The sequence below is a fragment of the Mus caroli genome, unplaced genomic scaffold, assembly GCF_978045245.1.
Source record: "Mus caroli unplaced genomic scaffold, Mus_caroli_1 scaffold_11, whole genome shotgun sequence".
NCBI lineage: Eukaryota > Metazoa > Chordata > Mammalia > Rodentia > Muridae > Mus > Mus caroli.
This window is the reverse complement of record NW_028227266.1, coordinates 105,835,241-105,855,599: the sequence shown is the minus strand read 5'-3', so window position 1 is coordinate 105,855,599 and position 20,359 is coordinate 105,835,241. Positions and strand designations below refer to the sequence as shown.

The 20,359-nt window shown below is 40.5% G+C and overlaps 1 protein-coding gene and 1 pseudogene across 3 annotated transcripts in view; both read left to right on the top strand.

Annotated features, from left to right (window-relative positions):
* The window catches only part of Dock3 (dedicator of cytokinesis 3), a 296,390-nt gene that overhangs the window by 183,674 nt on the left and 92,357 nt on the right, over positions 1-20,359 (top strand). For all 3 annotated transcript variants that reach the window (XM_021171370.3, XM_085827985.1, XM_085827986.1), the window contains exons 13-19: positions 5,273-5,361; positions 6,706-6,831; positions 15,640-15,764; positions 17,654-17,816; positions 18,478-18,584; positions 19,076-19,247; positions 19,574-19,671. In XM_021171370.3, coding sequence (XP_021027029.1) covers positions 5,273-5,361; positions 6,706-6,831; positions 15,640-15,764; positions 17,654-17,816; positions 18,478-18,584; positions 19,076-19,247; positions 19,574-19,671 — 880 coding nt within the window. The remainder of the gene's footprint in view (positions 1-5,272; positions 5,362-6,705; positions 6,832-15,639; positions 15,765-17,653; positions 17,817-18,477; positions 18,585-19,075; positions 19,248-19,573; positions 19,672-20,359) is intronic.
* Positions 1,331-2,583, top strand: LOC147002145 (ADP/ATP translocase 2 pseudogene; annotated as a pseudogene).

The following is a 20,359-nucleotide window of genomic DNA, read 5'->3' as shown; positions in this document are numbered from 1 at the left end:
GGTACATTTACACAATGGAGTACTACTCAGCTATTAAAAAGAATGAATTTATGAAATTCCTAGCCAAATGGATGGACCTGGAGGGCATCATCCTGAGTGAGGTAACACAATCACAAAGGAACTCACACAATATGTATTCACTGATAAGTGGATATTAGCCCAAAACTTAGGATACCCAAGACATAAGATACAATTTGCTAAACGCATGAAACTCAAGAAGAATGAAGACCAAAGTGTGGACACTATGCCCCTTCTTAGAAATGGGAACAAAACACCCATGGAATGAGTTACAGAAACAAAGTTTGGAGCTGTGATGAAAGGATGGACCATGTAGAGACTGCCATATCCAGGGTCCATCCCATAATCAGCTTCCAAACGCTGACACCATTGCATACACTAGCAAGATTTTGCTGAAAGGACCCAGATATAGCTGTCTCTTGTGAGACTATGCCGGGGCCTAGCAAACACAGAAGTGGATGCTCACAGTCAGCTATTGGATGGATCACAGGGCTCCCAATAGAGAAGCTAGAGAAAGTACCCAAGGAGTTAAAGGGATCTGCAACCCTATAGGGGGAACAACATGATGAACTAACCAGTACCCCGGAGCTCTTGTCTCTAGCTGCATATGTATCGAAAGATGGCCTAGTCGGCCATCACTGGAAAGAGAGGCCAATTGGACTTGCAAACTTTATATGCCCCAATCCAGGGGAATGCCAGGGCCAAAAGAATGGGAATGGGTGGGTAGGGAAGTGGGGGGGGGGGGGTTGGGGGACTTTTGGGATAGCATTGGAAATGTAATTGAGGAAAATATGTAATTAAAAACAATCTTTAAACTCTCATTTTATTAAAAGTAAAGCATGACATTGTTTTGCTTTTCTGTTAATAATTTTATTGAGTTTCTTGGACCTGCTGCTGCTGACTTGACTTGCTCAGGGGAGGCTCCACTAACCTGTATTGATCAGTACGTACGCTCTGAAGTTCCATATTACCCATTAAAACAGCATTGGTTCCTTTTTTCTTAAATGGAGGTATTCAAAGCTTATATATACACTATAAAGTGATATCCATTAGGTTGTTATTGGTTGGTTTTGTTTGTTTGTTTGTTTGTTTACATTCAGGAAGCAGTCACATTTGGCCCAGCTAATAAAGTGCCACAAGGGTGTGACACTGAACAGACAAACTGTTTAGGCCAGAAATGCAGCTCATGTTTTAGTCAAGTTTGAATGTTCATTCATTGAACACTTACGAAAATTGTCATGTCAACTGTTAAATACACCACATTAATGATTCATATGGTAAAGAAATAAGCCGGGCCCCCCAGAACCCGGGAGTCAAAGCCGGTTGTCAACCCAGTCCTGTCCCGCACTCGCCTGCCTCTTCTTTTTTTTGCTTTCAACATGACAGATGCAGCTGTGTCCTTCGCCAAGGACTTCTTGGCCGGTGGAGTGGCCGCAGCCATCTCCAAGACGGCGGTAGCACCCATCGAGAGGGTCAAGCTGCTGCTGCAGGTGCAGCATGCCAGCAAGCAAATCACGGCAGATAAGCAATACAAGGGCATCATAGACTGCGTGGTTCGTATCCCCAAGGAACAGGGAGTCCTGTCCTTCTGGCGTGGGAACCTGGCCAATGTCATCAGATACTTCCCCACCCAGGCTCTCAACTTTGCCTTCAAAGATAAATACAAGCAGATCTTTCTGGGTGGTGTCGACAAGAGGACCCAGTTCTGGCGCTACTTTGCAGGGAACCTGGCATCAGGTGGTGCCGCTGGGGCTACATCCTTGTGCTTTGTGTACCCTCTTGATTTTGCCCGTACCCGTCTAGCAGCTGATGTGGGCAAAGCTGGAGCTGAAAGGGAATTCAAAGGCCTTGGTGACTGCCTGGTTAAGATCTACAAATCTGATGGGATTAAGGGCCTGTACCAAGGCTTTAATGTGTCAGTACAGGGCATTATCATTTACCGAGCTGCCTACTTTGGTATCTATGCAAAGGGAATGCTCCCAGATCCCAAGAATACTCACATCTTCATCAGCTGGATGATTGCACAGTCTGTCACTGCTGTCGCTGGCCTGACTTCCTATCCTTTTGACACGGTTCGTCGTCGTATGATGATGCAGTCTGGACGCAAAGGAACTGATATCATGTACACAGGCACGCTTGACTGCTGGCGGAAGATCGCACGTGATGAAGGGAGCAAGGCTTTTTTCAAAGGCGCATGGTCCAACGTTCTCAGAGGCATGGGTGGCGTTCTCAGAGGCATGGGTGGCGCCTTTGTGCTTGTCTTGTACGATGAGATCAAGAAGTACACATAATTATGTCTTAGGTGTTCTCCCCGAGAGCAGGCATGTTGTATAATATACCATATCTTGAACATTCTGGACAGATTCTCTGGGCTTGTCTGTTTTATCAGTGGCAACTATTTACCAGTTGAAAAGTGGGAAGCAATAATATCCATCTGACCAGTTTTCTCTTAAAGCCATTTCCATAATGACAATAATGATGGGACTCAATTATATTTTTTATTTCAGTCACTCCTGATAATAAAAAATTGAAGAAATAAAAATACCCAAAACCAAAAAAAAAAAAAAAGAAAAAGAAAAAGAAAGAAAGAAATAAGCCGGGCATGGTGGCGCACGCCTTTAGTCCCAGCACTCGGGAGGCAGAGGCAGGCGGATTTCTGAGTTCGAGGCCAGCCCAGTGTACAGAGTGAGTTCCAGGACAGCCAGAGCTATACAGAGAAACCCTGTCTCAGAAAACCAAAAAAAAAAAAGAAGAAAAAAAAAGAAAAAGAAAAAGAAAAAGAAATAAAAGCTAATGTCATGGTAGTTTCTAAGAAGTAGTATTTGTTGAGAGAAACATTACTTATCAGGAATTTTACCCTTCTGTCTCTCTTTCTGTGTCTCTCTCCGTGTGTGTGTGTGTGTGTGTGTGTGTGTGTGTGTGTGTGTGTGTGCGTGCGTGCGGATCTGGAAAAGAAAACTCATTTTACAAAGAACTCATTTTACTTTAGATATAAACATATTTTCCCACTTAAAAAAATATACCTGGTGATGTAGCTCACTGAGCAAAACTGTGTTCAGTAGCATAAGGCCTTGGATTTGATTCTTAACACTCCCAAAACTGATATATATATACACATACACACACACATACATACATACATGTGTGTATATATATATATATATATATATATATATATATATATACACACACACACATATGTATGTATACATAATATAATCTTTATGTGTGTGCATTTAGCAAACATTCATTTTAAAGTTTCAAAGTATATATGTGTATATATATGTTATCTATTAATATGCATATTCTTATATACATATATAAGGGTTCATTTTAGCTTTCATGCTTTCCCAAAGTGTCAAAAGTGTCAATTTTCTATACTTACCCATAAAAGAGCCTTATCTAATTGTAAAATAAAATATACTTGTTTCTGTATAAGAGTAAGAAATCCTTTCTCTTCAAACTTACTGGTACATATTCGGCCACCAGACCAGATGATTTAAATTCTTTTTTTCATTAATTATTTATTCAATTTACATACCATTTGCTGCCCCCTGGAGCCCACCTCACATAGTTGCTCCCCCCATTTCTCCTTCCCCTTCCCCTCTCTGAGTGGGTGCTCCCCCCCAGGTATCCCCCATACCCTTGCACATCAAGTCTCTGCAGGGCTGTCCTCTTCCACTGAGACCAGACAAGATAGCCTAGTTAGGAGAATCTATTCCACAGACAGGCAACAGCTTTAGGAACAGCCCCTGCTCCAGTTATTGTGGGACGCACATGAAGACCAAGATACACATCTGCTACAAACATGTGGGGGGCCTAGGTCCAGCTTGTATGCTGTTTGGTGGTTCAGTCTTCGAGAACCCCCAGTGATCCAGGTTAGTTGACTCTGTTGGTCTTCCTGTGGAGTTCCTATCCCCTCAGGGCCCTCAGTCCTTTCCTTCATAAGAGCCCCTGAGCTGTATACAATGTTTGGCTATGGTTTTCTGCATCTGTTTAGTTAGTTGCTGGGTGGAACCTCTCAAAGGACATTTATCCTAGGCTCCTGTTTGCATGTGTAACAGTATCATTAATAGTGTCAGAGATTGGTGTTTGCCCATGGGATGAGTCTCAAGTTGGTCAAATTATTGGTTGCCCTTTCCCTCAATCTGTGCTCTGTCTTTGTCCCTGCATTTCTTGTAGACAGGACAGATTTTGGATTAAAAGTTTTGTGTGTGGGTTGGTGTCCTTATTCCTTCACTAGGTGTCCTGCCTGGCTATAGCAGATGGCCTCTTCAGATTCCATATTCCCACTGCTTTGAGTTTCAGCTAAGGTCACCTGCATTGATTTCCTGGGATCTTCCTCCATCCCAGGTCTCTGGCATGGCCTAAAAATGCCTCCCACCCCAGCTGCAGAGTTCCATTCATTCTCTTGACTCTCTGGATCTCTCTCCTGTCTTTCCCCACTCTGATACTGTAACCTTCCCATTCCATTCCCCTGTCCTCTCCCACATAGATCCCTTCCTCCATCTGCTTCCTATGACTATTTTATTCTCCTAAGTGAGATTCAAACATCCTTGCCTGGGCCTGCCTTCTTGTTTAGCTCCTTTGGGTCTGTGGAGTGGAGCATGGTAACTGTATTTTATGACTAATACCCACTTATCAGTGAGGACATACCATGCATATCCTTTGGAGTCTGAGTTACCCCACTCAAAATATATTCTAGTTTTATCCATTTGCCTGCAACACTTATGTTGTCCTTGTTTTTAACAGCTAAATAATATTCCACTGTGTAAATGAACCACAGCTTCTGTATCCATTCTTCAACTGAAGGACATCTGAGTTGTTTGCAGCTTCTGGCTATTATGAATAAAGCTGCTGTAGACATAGTGGACCACATGTACTTGTAGTATGGTAGAACATTTTTTAGGTGTATGGCCAGGAGCAGTATAGCTTCAGGTAGAACTATTTGCAATTTTCTGAGAAACAGCCATAATGATTTCCAGAGTAGTTGTACACGTTTGCACTCTCACCAGCACTGAAGGACTGTTCCCCTTGCTCCACATCCTTGCCAGCATGTGTTGTAGCTTTGAATTTTTTATCTTAGCCATTGTGATGGGTGTAAGATGGAATCTCAGGATTGTTTTGATTTGCAGTTCTTTGAAGACTAAAGACACTGAAGATTTCTTTAAATGCTTCTCAGCCATTCGAGATTCCTCTGTTTAGCTCTGTATCCTAATTTTTATGAGCCATAAAATGTGTCCTTCTGTTATAGATGTAACAACGAGAGTGAATGGACCCAGATTCATGAGAACATCATCCGAAAGTCAAGTACCAAGTACTCTGCCCCCAGTGCCAGCCATGGTGATGTATTTCTTTGGCTAGAATATTTTGTGTTGCATTTGTATGTGCTAATTTGTAGCCACTGTAGTGGTTGGTGTTGATTGACAGTGCTGTGTAAAGTTTTTTTCCTATCCACATTGTTTCCTTCCTAGGAATTTCCTAGTAGTATTTCTTTATGTAGTCACTTAAGACCTTTTTAGCATCTGCTGACTAAAATAGTTGGATCTTTTTAATAATAAAGTCTATACACTTTGCCAACTTGAACTCCAGTCCAGTGGGGGGAAAAAGTGTTTTAAGGTTTATTACATTGCAGAGTCTGTTTTCTTTAACAAAAAGACAAATATCAGTATCAATTTTCTTTCTGTTCCTGTTGAATGTCGGTATCATGAAGAAAGCCTGACAGTAATGAGTTTGTGAAGAGTCTGGAACTGGAAAGCAAGTCTTTGAAAGCAGCTTTCATCTTAATCAACTTCATTTCTTTTACCTTCTTTTTAACCTATGTTTAAATAATTTACATATGAATCTCAGTGAAATTTTACACTGTGGATTGTTTTCTAAGTTGAATATTAAATTAAAACTAGTACTTAAAAGCATAAGAGCTTTTACATACTGTTGTAATTATATACTTTAATTTATGTAGCGTGGTGTTTTTCCTGAGTTTCTACCTTCAAATTATTTTATAACCTCTTTTACCTAATTTCTCTTTTAATCTTCATAGCACTTGTTGGAAATTAAAAATCAGTTTTATATGACAGTATAAAACCTCCACAAAGCCTGGCAGGTTTTCTTGTTGATAGATACTTCCCAGGTGGGAGGCTTTCAAAGGAGATCTATAGCAGAGACTACAAAGGTTGAGACCTTCACTGAGGACCAATTAATTTCTCTAAATCTATAGTATGTGAGTCCTGAGAGCCTCTTTCATGGCTTTATTATTATCGTTTGACAGCATTGGATGTTAAACCTAGGGCCTTGAAGTTTGTCTAAGTTCATGAATGAACAGCTTGTATAGTTCATCCACAGCGTTCTGAATTGTGTGGGAACTGGCAGACCCAGGCAAGGGTGCTGTGACTTTAGTCTGTCTGTGGACTAATTTTGTGTGATGTTGAAATTGCCTTAATATTTTTAGCTTTCTATTTGTGCTTCTTCAAAATAAGTAATATTTTCTACTTTGATTATTTTTCTAAGAAAACTATCAGGGCAATGGTGTAGGTTAATGATAATGTGCTTGCCCAACATGTAATCTTAGGTTCTAACTCTAGCACTGTGGCAGGAGTGATGGAAAAGAGACCAAACTTGCTGTCTTTCTTAGTACTATGCAGCGGTTAGATGTGTGGTTCTGAATAAGAAAATGTTTTGTTTCTGTAGGTCTTATTATTTCCCTTCAGCTTTTTCGTGGTGACATGGAACAGATCCGGAGAGAAAATCCCATGATATTTAATAGAGGATTAGCAATTACAAGAAAATTGGGATTTCCTGATGTTATTATGCCAGGTAGGAAGAACTGCTTGGGGTTGGGGAGGGAGGTGGAGTTTAGTGCTCCTTTCTTAAGCAGGTGGTAGGCCATTCAGGTGAGCTATTTAAGTCTCTGCCTCCCAAGTCAGGTGGATGAGTGTAGTTTCCCGCAGTAGACCTCTGGGTTTTATAAGCATTTATTCTTTACCAGAAGCCCATACCATGTTTCTCAGTGTAGTGTGACAGACAATTCAGAGATAGGCTTTGGGGATTTTTGGTGATAATAGTATCAACATGGAATTTTTTCATAGACATGTGTTTTTGTAACCACGTCTTCCATCACATTCCCTAGCTGAGGATTACTGTACAAGAATTTCCTGCTTAAGTGGTGTAATTTATCAAAATATGTGCTTACACTATCAGAGACTGTCATTCATGTAAGAATTACACTTACATTTTAATGTAGCAGAAAATAGATCACATAAACAGTATACACAGATTTAGGTGCTCTACATACTACTGTCTGGTTCTTTTCTCAGTATCTATGGATGTCCAGGGGAGAAAGTAGGGATGCATTGCCTCTCAGGTATGCTCTACTAGGTAATAAATACTAGGCTCATGCTGTCTACTGAGTGGACTGAGGTAGATCCAAATGGGCTGCTAGAGCTGAAGCAGCTCTTAGACCAGAAAGGGCTGGGTCGTGATTGATGGCAGGGAGTTTGATAATCAAGATGTGAAGACATAGGGATCTCTGACCAGGCAAATTCCTGGTTGTCTGGATACAATCTGGGAGAGGCAGACCAACCCTCAGTTGAGTTTTAATTCCTTGTACAAATCTTGTTTTGCTGAGAAGAGCCAGGTCAGGACAGACTGAATTGTCACTACTCCAGATGTCATCTGTTAGTTCTTCTTGCTTCTTCACTAATCCTCTTGTTAGAAACATTCACCAATATTCACCCAAAGATGAATGTGACTGTAAGCATAAAGAAGGCCCACAAAGTGGGTTCTGCTGCCTTCCAGCTACTCCATCTTGCCAGATTTATTTTATATTGCTTTCATTCCCTCCCCGTGGACACTGAGTGCAGAGCAAGCTGCTGTGCATGGCCTTTATTTCCTGCTCAGGAACACAGGGGGTCTTTGGATGCCAAATTTAGGCCAGCTAGATCAATTATGTTTATTGCTAAGTGCTAGGAGACTCCATGCTTATGAAGGGCCTCCATCTGTCTGTGTACAGGTGAGTATTCCTTTGGAATACTCCTATACTTTTCTGATCCCAGTCTTCAGACTTGTCTATACCCCATAATCAGGGAAAGAAAAGCTCAAACGACACTCTTTAGCTTTGCAGCCATGGTTTTGAAAGGAGAATAGAGGCTTACCAAAATTGACCTAACAACCTTTCAGAATTAGATGTCAAGGTGCTAACTGTGGAATTATGTGAGTCCTTTAAGTCCTTTCTTTCTTCTAAGTTTTTTGGTAGACTATTTGGATATTAATTTCCTAATAGCTTTTGGAATTAAAACTAACTAACCAGAATCTTGAAAGAAATAAACTCCAGTCAAAATTGTACATAAAGGCTGGGAGATAGCTCAGGCAGCAAGTAGAGTGCTTCTCTTTTAAGCAGTTGCATGTGTATGTATGTGTATACACTTGCGTACATGTGTGTGCATGTCTGTGTGCCCATGAGTATGTGCACTCATGTGTTTGTGTATTGTGGTCGGTCTGTCTTGGGAACAATGACTGTAGGAAGAAAAGCCTTGGAGAGTTATAAGTCCTAGCCACCCCTCCTTCTGAAACTGGGGCACTCTTCTAAGAGAATATTATTCCTGGATTGCAAAAGTCCCTCAGCTTCCCAGTACTGGCCAACTTACAAGAAGTTGCAACTTCATCTTCTTGACACATGGACACATGGCACAAGAACAGAAAAGAAACTATGTCAGTAACTGTGAGCTTATCAACACTAAAGTCTGAGAAATTATAGTAAATGAAAAATTAGAATTACTCGTAAGCTGTGATCCTTATTTTTAAAGTACCCAGCATTTGGCAGAAACTACCAGATATTCATATGGAGAGGTCTATTTCTGTTGGGCTGGCCCAGATAGAGCCCTGTCAAAACTTGGTGCTAGATAGAGCTGCACGGAGGAGTTAAGCCAGACTCTGGCCCAGGTATCTCACATGTCATCTCTGAAATGGTCTTTCTGACATCTTTTCATTGCTTCCCATGAGAGTTTATACACGTCAGGTGGGTGTTATTACAGGTTGGCCCTACCACATGTAGCTCATAGTTTGTTCTTGCGAGAGCACATGCGCACATGCGTGCGTGCATGCGTGTGTGAGTGTATGTTTGTTTGTTTTCATATGTCTGTGTACATATATGTTTATATAGAAGCCAAAGGTTGACACTAAGTATTTTCTGTCACTTGTTTTGACACAAGGCTTGTCACAGAACCTGGAGCTCACCAGTTGTCTAGGCCAGCTGGCAAGCAAGCCTCAGGAAATTTGTGTCTCCATGCTCTCCACAGCAGACTTACAGACACGTGCTGCTGAGTCTGGCTTTTTATATGGCACTAGGGATCTGAATTTAGGCCCTCATGCTTGTGCAAGTATCGTGGTAACAACTAAGTCATCTCTTCATTTATTTTAAACTAAGCACATAAAACCTTTTATTGGATAATCACAATAGTTTTTGTTTTCTCCTTTCTTCAAGATTATTTTTATCCAGTATAAAAGCTAATGACTCTATAGCACACCCTTAGTCCTTCCCTGTGTTCTAAAAAGATGATGAGTAGGAAAGACTGGGTTAGGACAGATGTTCCAGGGGAACAAGTAGATATTCCTATCATTCCCCAGGACTCATGGGTCACTATCTAGTCACAATAATGTCTCAGAGAATTCTGGCAGCCAATGAACTGTAACATGCTTCAAGTATCCTGTTGAAGAAGCTGCCGTACCCTTCCTCTAGACCATACTTTAGCCAGCAGCAGTGTGCCTCTTATATCTTTCCTAGAAAGCCTGTGTCCTGAGGTTAGTGGAATTCCACAGTTCTTTTGTGGTTCTGTGAGAAGTACAGTGGTTTAAAGCCTTGAATTTCTTTTCTTTTTTTTTCCTCCCATAATCAGCCTTCAAACGCTGACACCATTGCATACACTAGCAAGATTTTGCTGAAAGGACCCTGATATAGCTGTCTCTTGTGAGGCTATGCTGGGGCCTAGCAAACACTGAAGTGGATGCTTACATTGGATGGATCATAGGGCCCCCAATGGAGGAGCTAGAAAAAGTAACCAAGGAGCTAAAGGGATCTGCAACCCTATAGGTGGAACAACAATATGAACTACCCAGTATCCCTCCCCCCGCCCACCCCCCCCCCCCGCCCCAGAGCTCGTGTCTCTAGCTGCATATGTATCAGAAGATGGCCTAGTAGGCTATCACTGGAAAGAAAGGCCCATTGGTCATGCAAACTTTATCTCCCTCAGTACAGGGGAACGCCAGGGCCAAGAAGTGGGAGTGGGTGGGTGGGGGAGTGGGTGGGGGAGCAGGTGGGGGACTTTTGGGATAGCATTGGAAATGTAAATGAAATAAATACCTAATTTAAAAAAAAAAAGAAGGTAACAACACCTAAAAACAAACAAACAAACAAACAAAAAAAAGCCTTGAATTTCTAAGGGTCTTTAGTCTCTAGTTGATATGGGTCAAGTTTCAAACCAGTTGGTCTTCTATCTTAATATAAAAGTCCATTTATGCATTAGTACATTGTTCTAACTAGAATAAGTCTTCCCCCAAAGCAATAGTTCTTTACTGTCAGTGTGAATCAGAATCACTTGCAGGACTTAGGAAAATAGATTATTGTAGCCACCTCAATTGTTTATGAGTTTTTGAGTCAGGGCATAGTAGTTTTGATTTCTTACCAGCTCTTAGGTAATGGTGGTACTGGTTTGGTAACCTCTTTAAGAACTGTGTCTTATGACTGAGAGATGGTTCAGTAGTTAAGGGTATTCACTGCTCTTGAAGAAGCCCAGACTTCAGTTCCCAGTTCTCATATTGTATGGGTCATAAGTACTGTAACTACAGCTTCAGGGCATCTGACTCTCTCATGTGTGTTTCAAAGACATAAAGGTACATATGTGCATGCATGTACACACATACACATACACAAACACATTTAAAAGTTAAAAAAGGGTTTTTGAAATAACCATGTTTTAGGGCTGACCAGATGGTTCATGAAGTAAAAGTACTTGCTGCATAAGTCTTGAGTTTGATCCCCAGAGCCCACGATGGAACTAGCTCCTGAAAGTTGTCCTCTGACTTCTACACATGCATCAGAGCTCCCATAAACCCATACTCATACACACTGTATCATGCATGCATACACACTCACAATAACAGTAAATGAAATTTAAATTCAAGAGAGAGTGTACCCTAACTTAGAAAGTACTCTGCATTGGTTGTGAGTAGTTTGTTCCTGCTGAGTCAGATCTAAGTTCAACAGGAGTTGTCCCTGGGTTGCTCTGGACTTGCACATTAGAGAACAGCTGTGCACACTCACCAGCCCTCTTAAGGGCCCTCTGATTTTTGCCTTTGTGCTGTAAATACACTCTTGTCATTTTCTTTGATCCTTAATAAAAAGTGCATGTTTCATCACTGACCTACAAGTGATGTTTCTTTCTCTTTTCCTGTTTGTCTTAATTGTTCTTGTTTTTCTCTGTGCTGTCCCCCTCATTCTCGCCCCTTTCTTTGTGATGCAGAGATGAAGATAGTTGGGTGTAAGTTCTTGATTTTGTGTGTCCTGACTGCTTATTGCCTGCCTTGTTCCCATCACCATTTGTTTCATGGAATGTTGCAATCCTGGGGTGGGGTGTCATGGACATTATTAATCCTTCATCAGTCTCACCTGCCTGGGTAACTGACAAGAACTAAAAGAGAAGCTGCCAGCCTAATCTAAAACACCATATATTTCTTTGGGTGTGTATTAAGATCTGAGGGCATTTAAACAGTGTATAGAAAGAGGAAAGAACTTTTAAATGAGACATAGACATGATATGTTACTCTAATTACAAAGGAAATGAGTAGTTCTTATTCTGAGCCACAGTCAGAAAAGCAAAAATGTTTTATCTTTAGTTATGCTAAGACATGCTCATAAAAAGGGCAAACAAGCCTTTTGTGAAAGAATTAGCCACAAGTCCAGTGTTAGATTGATTTGCTATGGATGTGTTCATGGGACTATGGTTAGTCTTTACCAAATGACGCTTTGGCCATATCTCTTTATAGTATAGAATATGAGCCAGTTCATATACCCAAATCTGTATGGATCTCATGGATCATGTCTACCAGGATGCAATTGCAGATAGGCCAGAACCATGTGATACATATAACCCAAACTCCCAAGCAAGGCTCTAGTATTTAACAAGAGATAATCTTGTTATCAGAATGTTCTGGTGTCTGAACTAGACAGAAATTCTGTTATCAATAAAGAGACTTCTAGAAGAAACAAGTATGCCATGTGTTTCTTCAGAGTCACTAGGATGCACATTTTGGGAGGCCAGGCTGTCAGAGTACTCCCCTACCTGCTAAGGTTCTGGAGACTGAACAGCAGTCTGCCTTCTCAGAACCCTTCCTGTATAAGGAACCTAAAGAAGTATTTCAGGCCCATTCCTATCATGATAGTGAGGCTTCAAGTTCAAACCTTTCCTTCCAGACATTATTTCTATAGGTTCATAGGAATCTGGATATTTTTAAATATGTAGTAGAAGTTACACAAACACACACACACACATACACCTCCTGAGCCAATTCCAGACAGGAGTGTTTGGTTGTTGTTGTTGTTGTTTTTGTGCACTTGCTGGCCAAAAAATGTTTGCATTTGTCCATTAGACAGTATCCCTCTGTATTATATAGATTGGTCTTGAACTAGCTCCTTCTACCTCAGAATTCTTTAACATAATAAAGGATTGTGAAAACAAAATACACAACTGACCCACAATACCTAAAATACTAACAGATCTGTATAGGAATCTTGCCTACCGCTGCCTTCTGTTAAGTAACTAGTCCGTTGACCTGCTGCTATACCAATAGCTGATACTGGCTATTAGATGATCTGTGAAAGAGGAGGAAACAATTTATTCTGAGGCACTCTTACAAGAATGAACCCAATTAATTAATCTCCAGGCAAAACACAATGTTTGATGGCACCCAAGTACTAATATTAAACCCTCAGAGAAATAAAATATGAAGTCCTCTGCCATCATTAGAGAATAGAGAGTGCCTAGCAAAGAGAGGTGGGCATGCCCAGCTCTATTCCTAAATTAGGGCAGCCCTTTAGCAGGACAGCTCTCTACACTGCCACATATGCATAAAAACTCACCTTCCCAGCTCTCTCCAAACTGCCTGCCTAGGGGCTGCCCAGGCCTTTGCTCTTAAGAGAACTTTAGCACTGCCCTCTCAGCAAGCCACCCTGGTATAAACTAGGAGGAATATTAAAATCACATAGTGATATTTTTGTAAATATATGTACACAAGACCCACTATAATCCTAACCGGTAGATGCTAAGAATCCGTCTTTTAACATGTTTTCTAAGTGATTAAAACAGTCTGTCAGGCACTAGCATACAAACCTTCAAAACTAGCATTCGAGCCCTCTCTTGCCCATCTGCAATACAAAGTGCCTGTCATCTTCCCTTCCTGGAAAAATAGTTTTTTGCAGTCAATGAATGTTAATTTTTTTTCCCTTAAGACAGTGCCTTAACCTTGATGCATGATTCTATTGATGGGTTTTGGGGACATTCAGTGTACATTGGGGAGCAGCTGAAGAGTGGGAGAACCCCAGAGAGTACCTGGAAGGTGTACTTTGGCTGCTCACACTGGCCTTTTAGGTTTTCTCCTAATTCCAGGACAATTAGTGGAGAGGGTGACTTTAGTGATGCCACTGAGACCTTGTGACAAGAAGCCTGCCATAACTTCTAGCAACATTAACCTTCACAGAGTGTCATTTTTAAAATAGGATATAATTTGCAAAATTACAACCCATAAGGCTGTTTGTTATCTTTCTGAGATTATCTCTGGTCTAGCAGATCTATTCTCTAAATAAAAAGCAGCCAAGGACATGGTGAAATCAAGCTGCTTCAAACTGCACCTCAGAGGGTAGGACTTGCATTAAAAACTTCTGAAGGGTATCACAAAGGCACTCTGTTTCAAAAGGAGTAAAAAAATGCAAGGAATATCTACCTTAGCCCTCTATTTTAAAATTGCCAGCACTTTCACATAAAATGTCCTGCTCAAAAACTATGAGCTCATTAAATAAGCCACACAGACTAAATTTTGTCTGCAAGGTAAGACCTGCTTTTGTGTTATTCTGTATTGTTATTGCTAAGTTTGAAATATTTTGATACCAAGGGTAGGTTTATTGTTGATCTACACATAAAGTCATAGATACAGAAAGTGTATATGTGTTAAAAAATATTTTAAATAGCCAACAGATAATTGCTTTTAAAAGCCATGTGTACTGTCTCTAAAATAACTTCCAGAAACTGAAAACCATAGTAAACCAAGCACCTTGTATTTAGATTAGACATTAAAATTACCTTATCAGTTAATGCTAAGGTGTTTTTAAAACTGAATTATTACTTAAATGTCATAAGAAAGCTAATATGCAATTAGAAGTCTTTGTTGTTACGAAAAGTTGCGCATGTCATCAGTTCTGACTCACTCCTTGCTAGTAACAATAGTCAGTAGGGAATTTCTCAGTTACCTTTGAATTTAAATGTTAGGGGCTTTCAATACATCCAGGACTGATCCTGTCCAGCTTGTTAGCAGACAATGACAAACTGGTGAATTAGAGTTTCTTTCTTTGTTTGCCTTCCCCACCTTACCCATACACCTCTGTGCTATTAATGGTGTGCTGGAAAGGCTGGAACAGAGGAAGCAGGTCAGTGCTGGACGTCCATCAGAATATAAAGCACAGACCAGCCAACCAAAGAGAAAAGTCTGATAAAATTACAGAAATGGATGTCCTCAAACCTCTCCATATTTGCAGTATTCATGTATGAACTTAGATATTTTTTTCCATTCATGAGAGCCTTAGGTAACAAGCTGGCTTTCAATACTAGAGAAAGATCAGGTTCCTGAAAAATATTCATCATGGACTGCTCTTCTTTACTTAAGCCAAGTTATTTTGAAAACTGTGTGTGTCCATAAGTGTGATTGTTAGATTGTACTTCTAGACTAGGAGGGTGACCTGAAGAGTGGAAGGAAGAGTCATGAATACTCAGAAGAACCTGTGCATAGAGGCCAGGCCAGACAGGGGGAGAGATAGAAAGACATCACTGCCACTTACATCTGACCAAACCCGGATGCTCACTTGCTAACTAAAACCAAATTTTGTTTCTTTCATTGTGACTCCAGGTAACAAACATTTTGATAAATCTCCAAGAAAGAAGTAGTGTGTCCTTTATTCAGACTCTGAAGTTTTGAGAGTTGTAAAAAGAAAACTATAAAAGAAGAATCTCTTAGGGGAAAGAAAAGGGACTACTAGCAAGACAGACATCATTAAAATTAGTTCTAGAATCTTCCTTCTTTGAGGGGCTTATACTACAGCCATCTTGGAGGGGAGCGACTGAGCAGTGTGAACACCATTAATCCGAGCTAAGATTCTCTAAGTAACCTGTAGCGAACACCTTTAGAACTTAGAGAATACATAACTAACCTGAGTACTGCCACACTGGTGTTGGTGGACAGTCCATTGTTATTAACCAAGCTTGGAATGCCCTGAGGACCCAAATGCTAGCCTGATGTTCCATGCAGTTGGGGCACTGTGCTGTCTGTGGTCGTGAGCACATTGCATTTTCCCCTCCTCAACAGGTGATATCCGAAATGATTTGTACCTAACACTGGAGAAGGGAGACTTTGAAAGAGGGGGAAAGAGTGTACAAAAGAATATTGAAGTGACCATGTATGTACTTTATGCAGATGGAGAAATCTTGAAGGTAAGGTTTGTTGGTACCTTAGAGTAAAAGCTGGTATGTTTCCATGGAGTGCCTCTGTCCTGAAGTTTATCCCCTTTAGGCAGGGCTGAATTCAGTTGCTCCATATCCTTTTCCCTGCCTTCTTTTTTCATCCATAAAAAACTACATATTTATACAGCATGGTTTGAAAAGGATTCCTAATGTCATATAGTCCTCACACTAATTATTCTTCCTAGTGTCTGACCTGCATGCCTGTAACCCCAATTTAGACATATTCCCTTTAGTTCTGCCCTGCGTGTTACCTGTTCTCCATTCTGTTAAGCACAGAGATAGCTATTTCTTTTCTGGCTATTGCTAGATCCTGCTTTGCCTTTTACTATTTGGGATAGCATTATATGGTAATTTGATTGAGGATAGGATTGAGATATCCTCTTCTTGGTGCCGGGTTTAGAACAGAAAAGAACAGATTCAGTCCTAGAAAATTATTTCCAGTAATACTTCACATGGATTCTTTACTATTCTTCATTGAAAATGGGGACCTTGGGCTGAATTTTAAGGTTGTCTGTTTTTTCTTCGGTCCTGTCATGGTAAAGACCATGGTGATCAACAGTTATAATTCATTTCTAGTGCACTCGTCAGATCAGCCTTTTACAAGCCTCACTTTGGTGTGCTGGCGAAAACCTCATGAGGGAGACAGAACAGGAATTATTAGCTTTACTGTACAGAGGAAAAGGGCAAAATTAGTTGAAATAATCTCCCAAAGCAGACAGAAATAAAGGAGGATGTTTACAGAGATAAGATGGTGATTTGTGTGTCACTGTAAAACAGAATAAACTCAACTGAATGTTGAGATAGGCATGATCATTGCTTACATAAGAAAGTGCCAGAGAAGCAGAGCTATCAACCACTCATGTTTGTGTGGAAAGGAAGCTCTCCTTAATTTTGTTGCTCCAAACTCCTTGCAGGGCAAGGGGCAGACCAGTGCTAAGTCTGTATCTTTGTGGTAGTGTTTAAAGGCTAGCATCAAATTAAATCTGATCTATCTTGCCTTAAGGAAAGTTAACATAGGTAACGTAAAATAGCTCAACGTGGCATTAAGGAAAATTAGGAAGCAGTCTTTATCTTGTAACTTAGGATTCCTTCTTGGTGTCATGGGTGATGGCTTCTCTCGTGGAACTCCTTACTGCCCTTCTCAGCAAGAATGAGACTTTCCATGGTGATGCAGATGCACAAGCCAGCTCCTCCAGCTGTGTGGTCAGCTTGTGTGGTCACCTCTGAGCCAAGGATAAAAGGAGTGCTATAACTGCCACCAGGAATGTCTAGCCTTTTGACATTTTGTTGTTATCTACAAATGTAGTGGGCATCATTCATAGCTACCCTAGGATGCATGTGGCCCATGATGGGTCTCAGAGTGGATATTCCTAGCATAATTACACGGTCTATACACTACTTCTGAAAGTACTGAATTCAGGTCAAATACATTATCATCTGGTCAGGTGCAAAAATACAATCTTCATATAGAATAAAATATTCTAATGACAGAGAGAAATTGAGGTGCTTCTTTAAAAAAAAAAAAACTATTAACTTTACATCCTAATTCCAGTCCCTCCTCTTCCCCTCAGTATCCCCTCACAAAGATCCTCCCCTCATCCCCCATCCCCTTTTCCTCTGAGGAGGTACCCCTACCCACCATAGGAAAGCCATGCTCATAAAGTCACTGTAGGACTAGGCCTGTCCTTTCCCACTGAGAAAAGGTGGCCCAGATTGAGGAACAGGATTCCTAGGCAGGCAACAGATTCAGGGACCTGCATGAAGAACAAGCTGTACTTCTGCTATATATGTAGAGGGGTTGGGGGTGGGGCTAGGTGCTTCTTCTATGGATATAACATCTTAATTTCCCTCTTTTCCAGGACTGTATCAGTTTGGGTTCAGGAGAGCCAAATAGGAGTTCCTATCACTCCTTTGTTCTCTACCACAGTAATAGTCCTCGTTGGGGAGAAATTATCAAATTACCTATTCCCATTGACAGATTCCGGGGCTCCCATCTCCGCTTTGAGTTCAGACATTGTTCCAGTGAGTAAAACCTCCCTTCATATTCCCTTAAGGATAAAAATATAACTCTACTCCTGAAGTAGAATTGTGAGAATTTTTGTTATTAGGTCATGAAAATGAGGAAACAGAAATGCGGTATCATCAGAGTCTGTCTCGGAGTATAAAAGCAGTGGTTCAAAACCATAGGATTTGTGGCTAGAGAGATGGCTCAGCAGTTAGAGCAATCTGCTCTTCTTAAGGACCTGAATTCAGTTTCCAGCACTAACATCACATGATTCACAACCACCTATAACTCCAGTTCCAAAAGATCTGATGACCTCTTTTGGCCTCACATACACATGTGGAGTGCGCGTGTGCTTGAACATACACACACATAAATAAAAAAAATTTGTAAAACCATCCTTGGGATCTAATACTGGCTTTATCTAGTATCTGAAATGTCCAATGTTATTTGAGATATTTTCCTTCATACTTACTGAATTACTTTAAGGAATGCTTTTCTGTCTTATGAAGACCAGAAATTTACTTTTTGCTGTGGTCATGTAGCCTGTAATGCCTTGAGACATTAAATGGAAATGCAGACCAGCATATTTCTCATTTTCCTGCAAATCAGATCTCTAAGGTTTGAAAGAGTGTGAGTGACAAGCGTAAGGGGATTTCTAATAATTGGCTCTGCTTGCAGCAAAGGACAAAGGGGAAAAGAAACTCTTTGGCTTTGCATTCTCTCCGCTGATGCGTGATGATGGCACCACACTCTCAGATGATATTCATGAGCTTTATGTGTATAAGGTATGGACCTGGCTTCCTCCAATCTCCTTTCCTCAGCCCATCATGATCATTCTCAATTATGATCTCATTTATGTGGTTTTCATTAGTCAGGCCAGAGGTTTCGACATAGTACACTGGTGAGTGACAATGAGACAGCTGTGGTCAGGCTTTCCCACTCTAGGTATATGGGTCCTTCTCCCACAGCCAATGCCAGCAGGCCTGAGAAATCAATTACCAACTCTTGTATGACGTTATCATTTTAACTAATATGCTTCATGTCCTGCCATTTTAGATCATGCTGTGCACAGTGGCCATAGCATAGCTGCTAACCAGTGTTGCTTAAATGTCAGACAGAGGTCACATATCCTTTTGTGTTCTGGGAATTTATAAACAAAGCACTCAGAGAACCTGCAACCTTAGGGAGATAGTAATAAGCATTAGCTCAGAAGTTCCCTTGTTTCTGCATATTTTGTGCTTAGGAAAGGCTCTCTGCTCTCTCTCTTTGCCTACAGTGTGATGAGAATAGCACATTTAACAACCATGCCCTCTACCTGGGCCTACCCTGCTGCAAAGAAGACTACAATGGCTGCCCTAATATTCCCTCCAGCCTCATCTTCCAGCGTAGCACCAAAGAGTCTTTCTTCATTTCTACACAACTTTCTTCTACCAAACTCACACAAAATGGTAGGTAATGGCACTTAAAAGGTACATTCCATTGCTTCCAGTTGCTGCTTCCACATGGCTTTTATGTTCTAGGAGATAAGCTGCTGCTTCATGACAAAACAGGGAGTTGTTCAACAGTAATAACCCACAGAGTTGTCCATGGTTGTGTAGTTTGAGGTTCCCATCTACGGTGCACAGATGTATTGTCTTTTTTTTTTCAGCACTTAGAAAACCTTATCAGATTCTGTCACCCCTAGTTCTGTCTCCTAGATCCCCCTGTCTGTCTGAAAGAGTCTGGGCCTTGCTTAACTTTATAAAGTTAACTCCTTTGGGGGCTTATTTTCTAGTGGACCTCCTTGCTCTGCTGAAGTGGAAGGCCTTCCCAGACCGGATCATGGACATATTAGGACGGTTGCGGCATGTCAGTGGGGAAGAAATTGTTAAGGTATGCCACTCACCTAGTCTAAGCACACTCTCCGAAGCAGAATATGGGCAGAAGGCCTTCCCTGTAATTTCTGCCAGTAAGCCTCTAAGACCATTTCTCCAAATACATAATGGATTAATAGGAATAATTTGGGAGGTTTTTCTTTTCTTTTTTTTAAAGTTTCTTTCCTATTTTAATTTTTTAAAGAAAAAGTTTATTATCTCTTAGGAATTATATAATATATATAAAATATCATAGGAACCCTTCTTTTCATTTTAAATATAGAGAGTTGCTCAATAATAATAGCTCACAAAGTTGTCCATGGTTGTGGAGTTAGTTGTAGGGTTCACATCTGGAGTGAACAGACAGATAGATAGATAGATAGATAGATAGATAGATAGATAGATAGATAGATAGATAGATAGATAGATAGATCACATCTGGAGTGAACAGACAGATAGATAGATAGATAGATAGATAGATAGATAGATAGATAGATAGATAGACAGACAGACAGATAGATAGATAGAAGTGGATAGATAGATTGATAGATAGATAGAAGTAGATTGATTGATTGATTGATTAATTGATTTAGTTCCTGTTATGGTCATGGTAACCTGTAATGCCTTGTAATATTATATGTAATATATATTATAGTCACATGTAAAATAATTTTAATTATTAATAATTATAAATACATGTAATTACA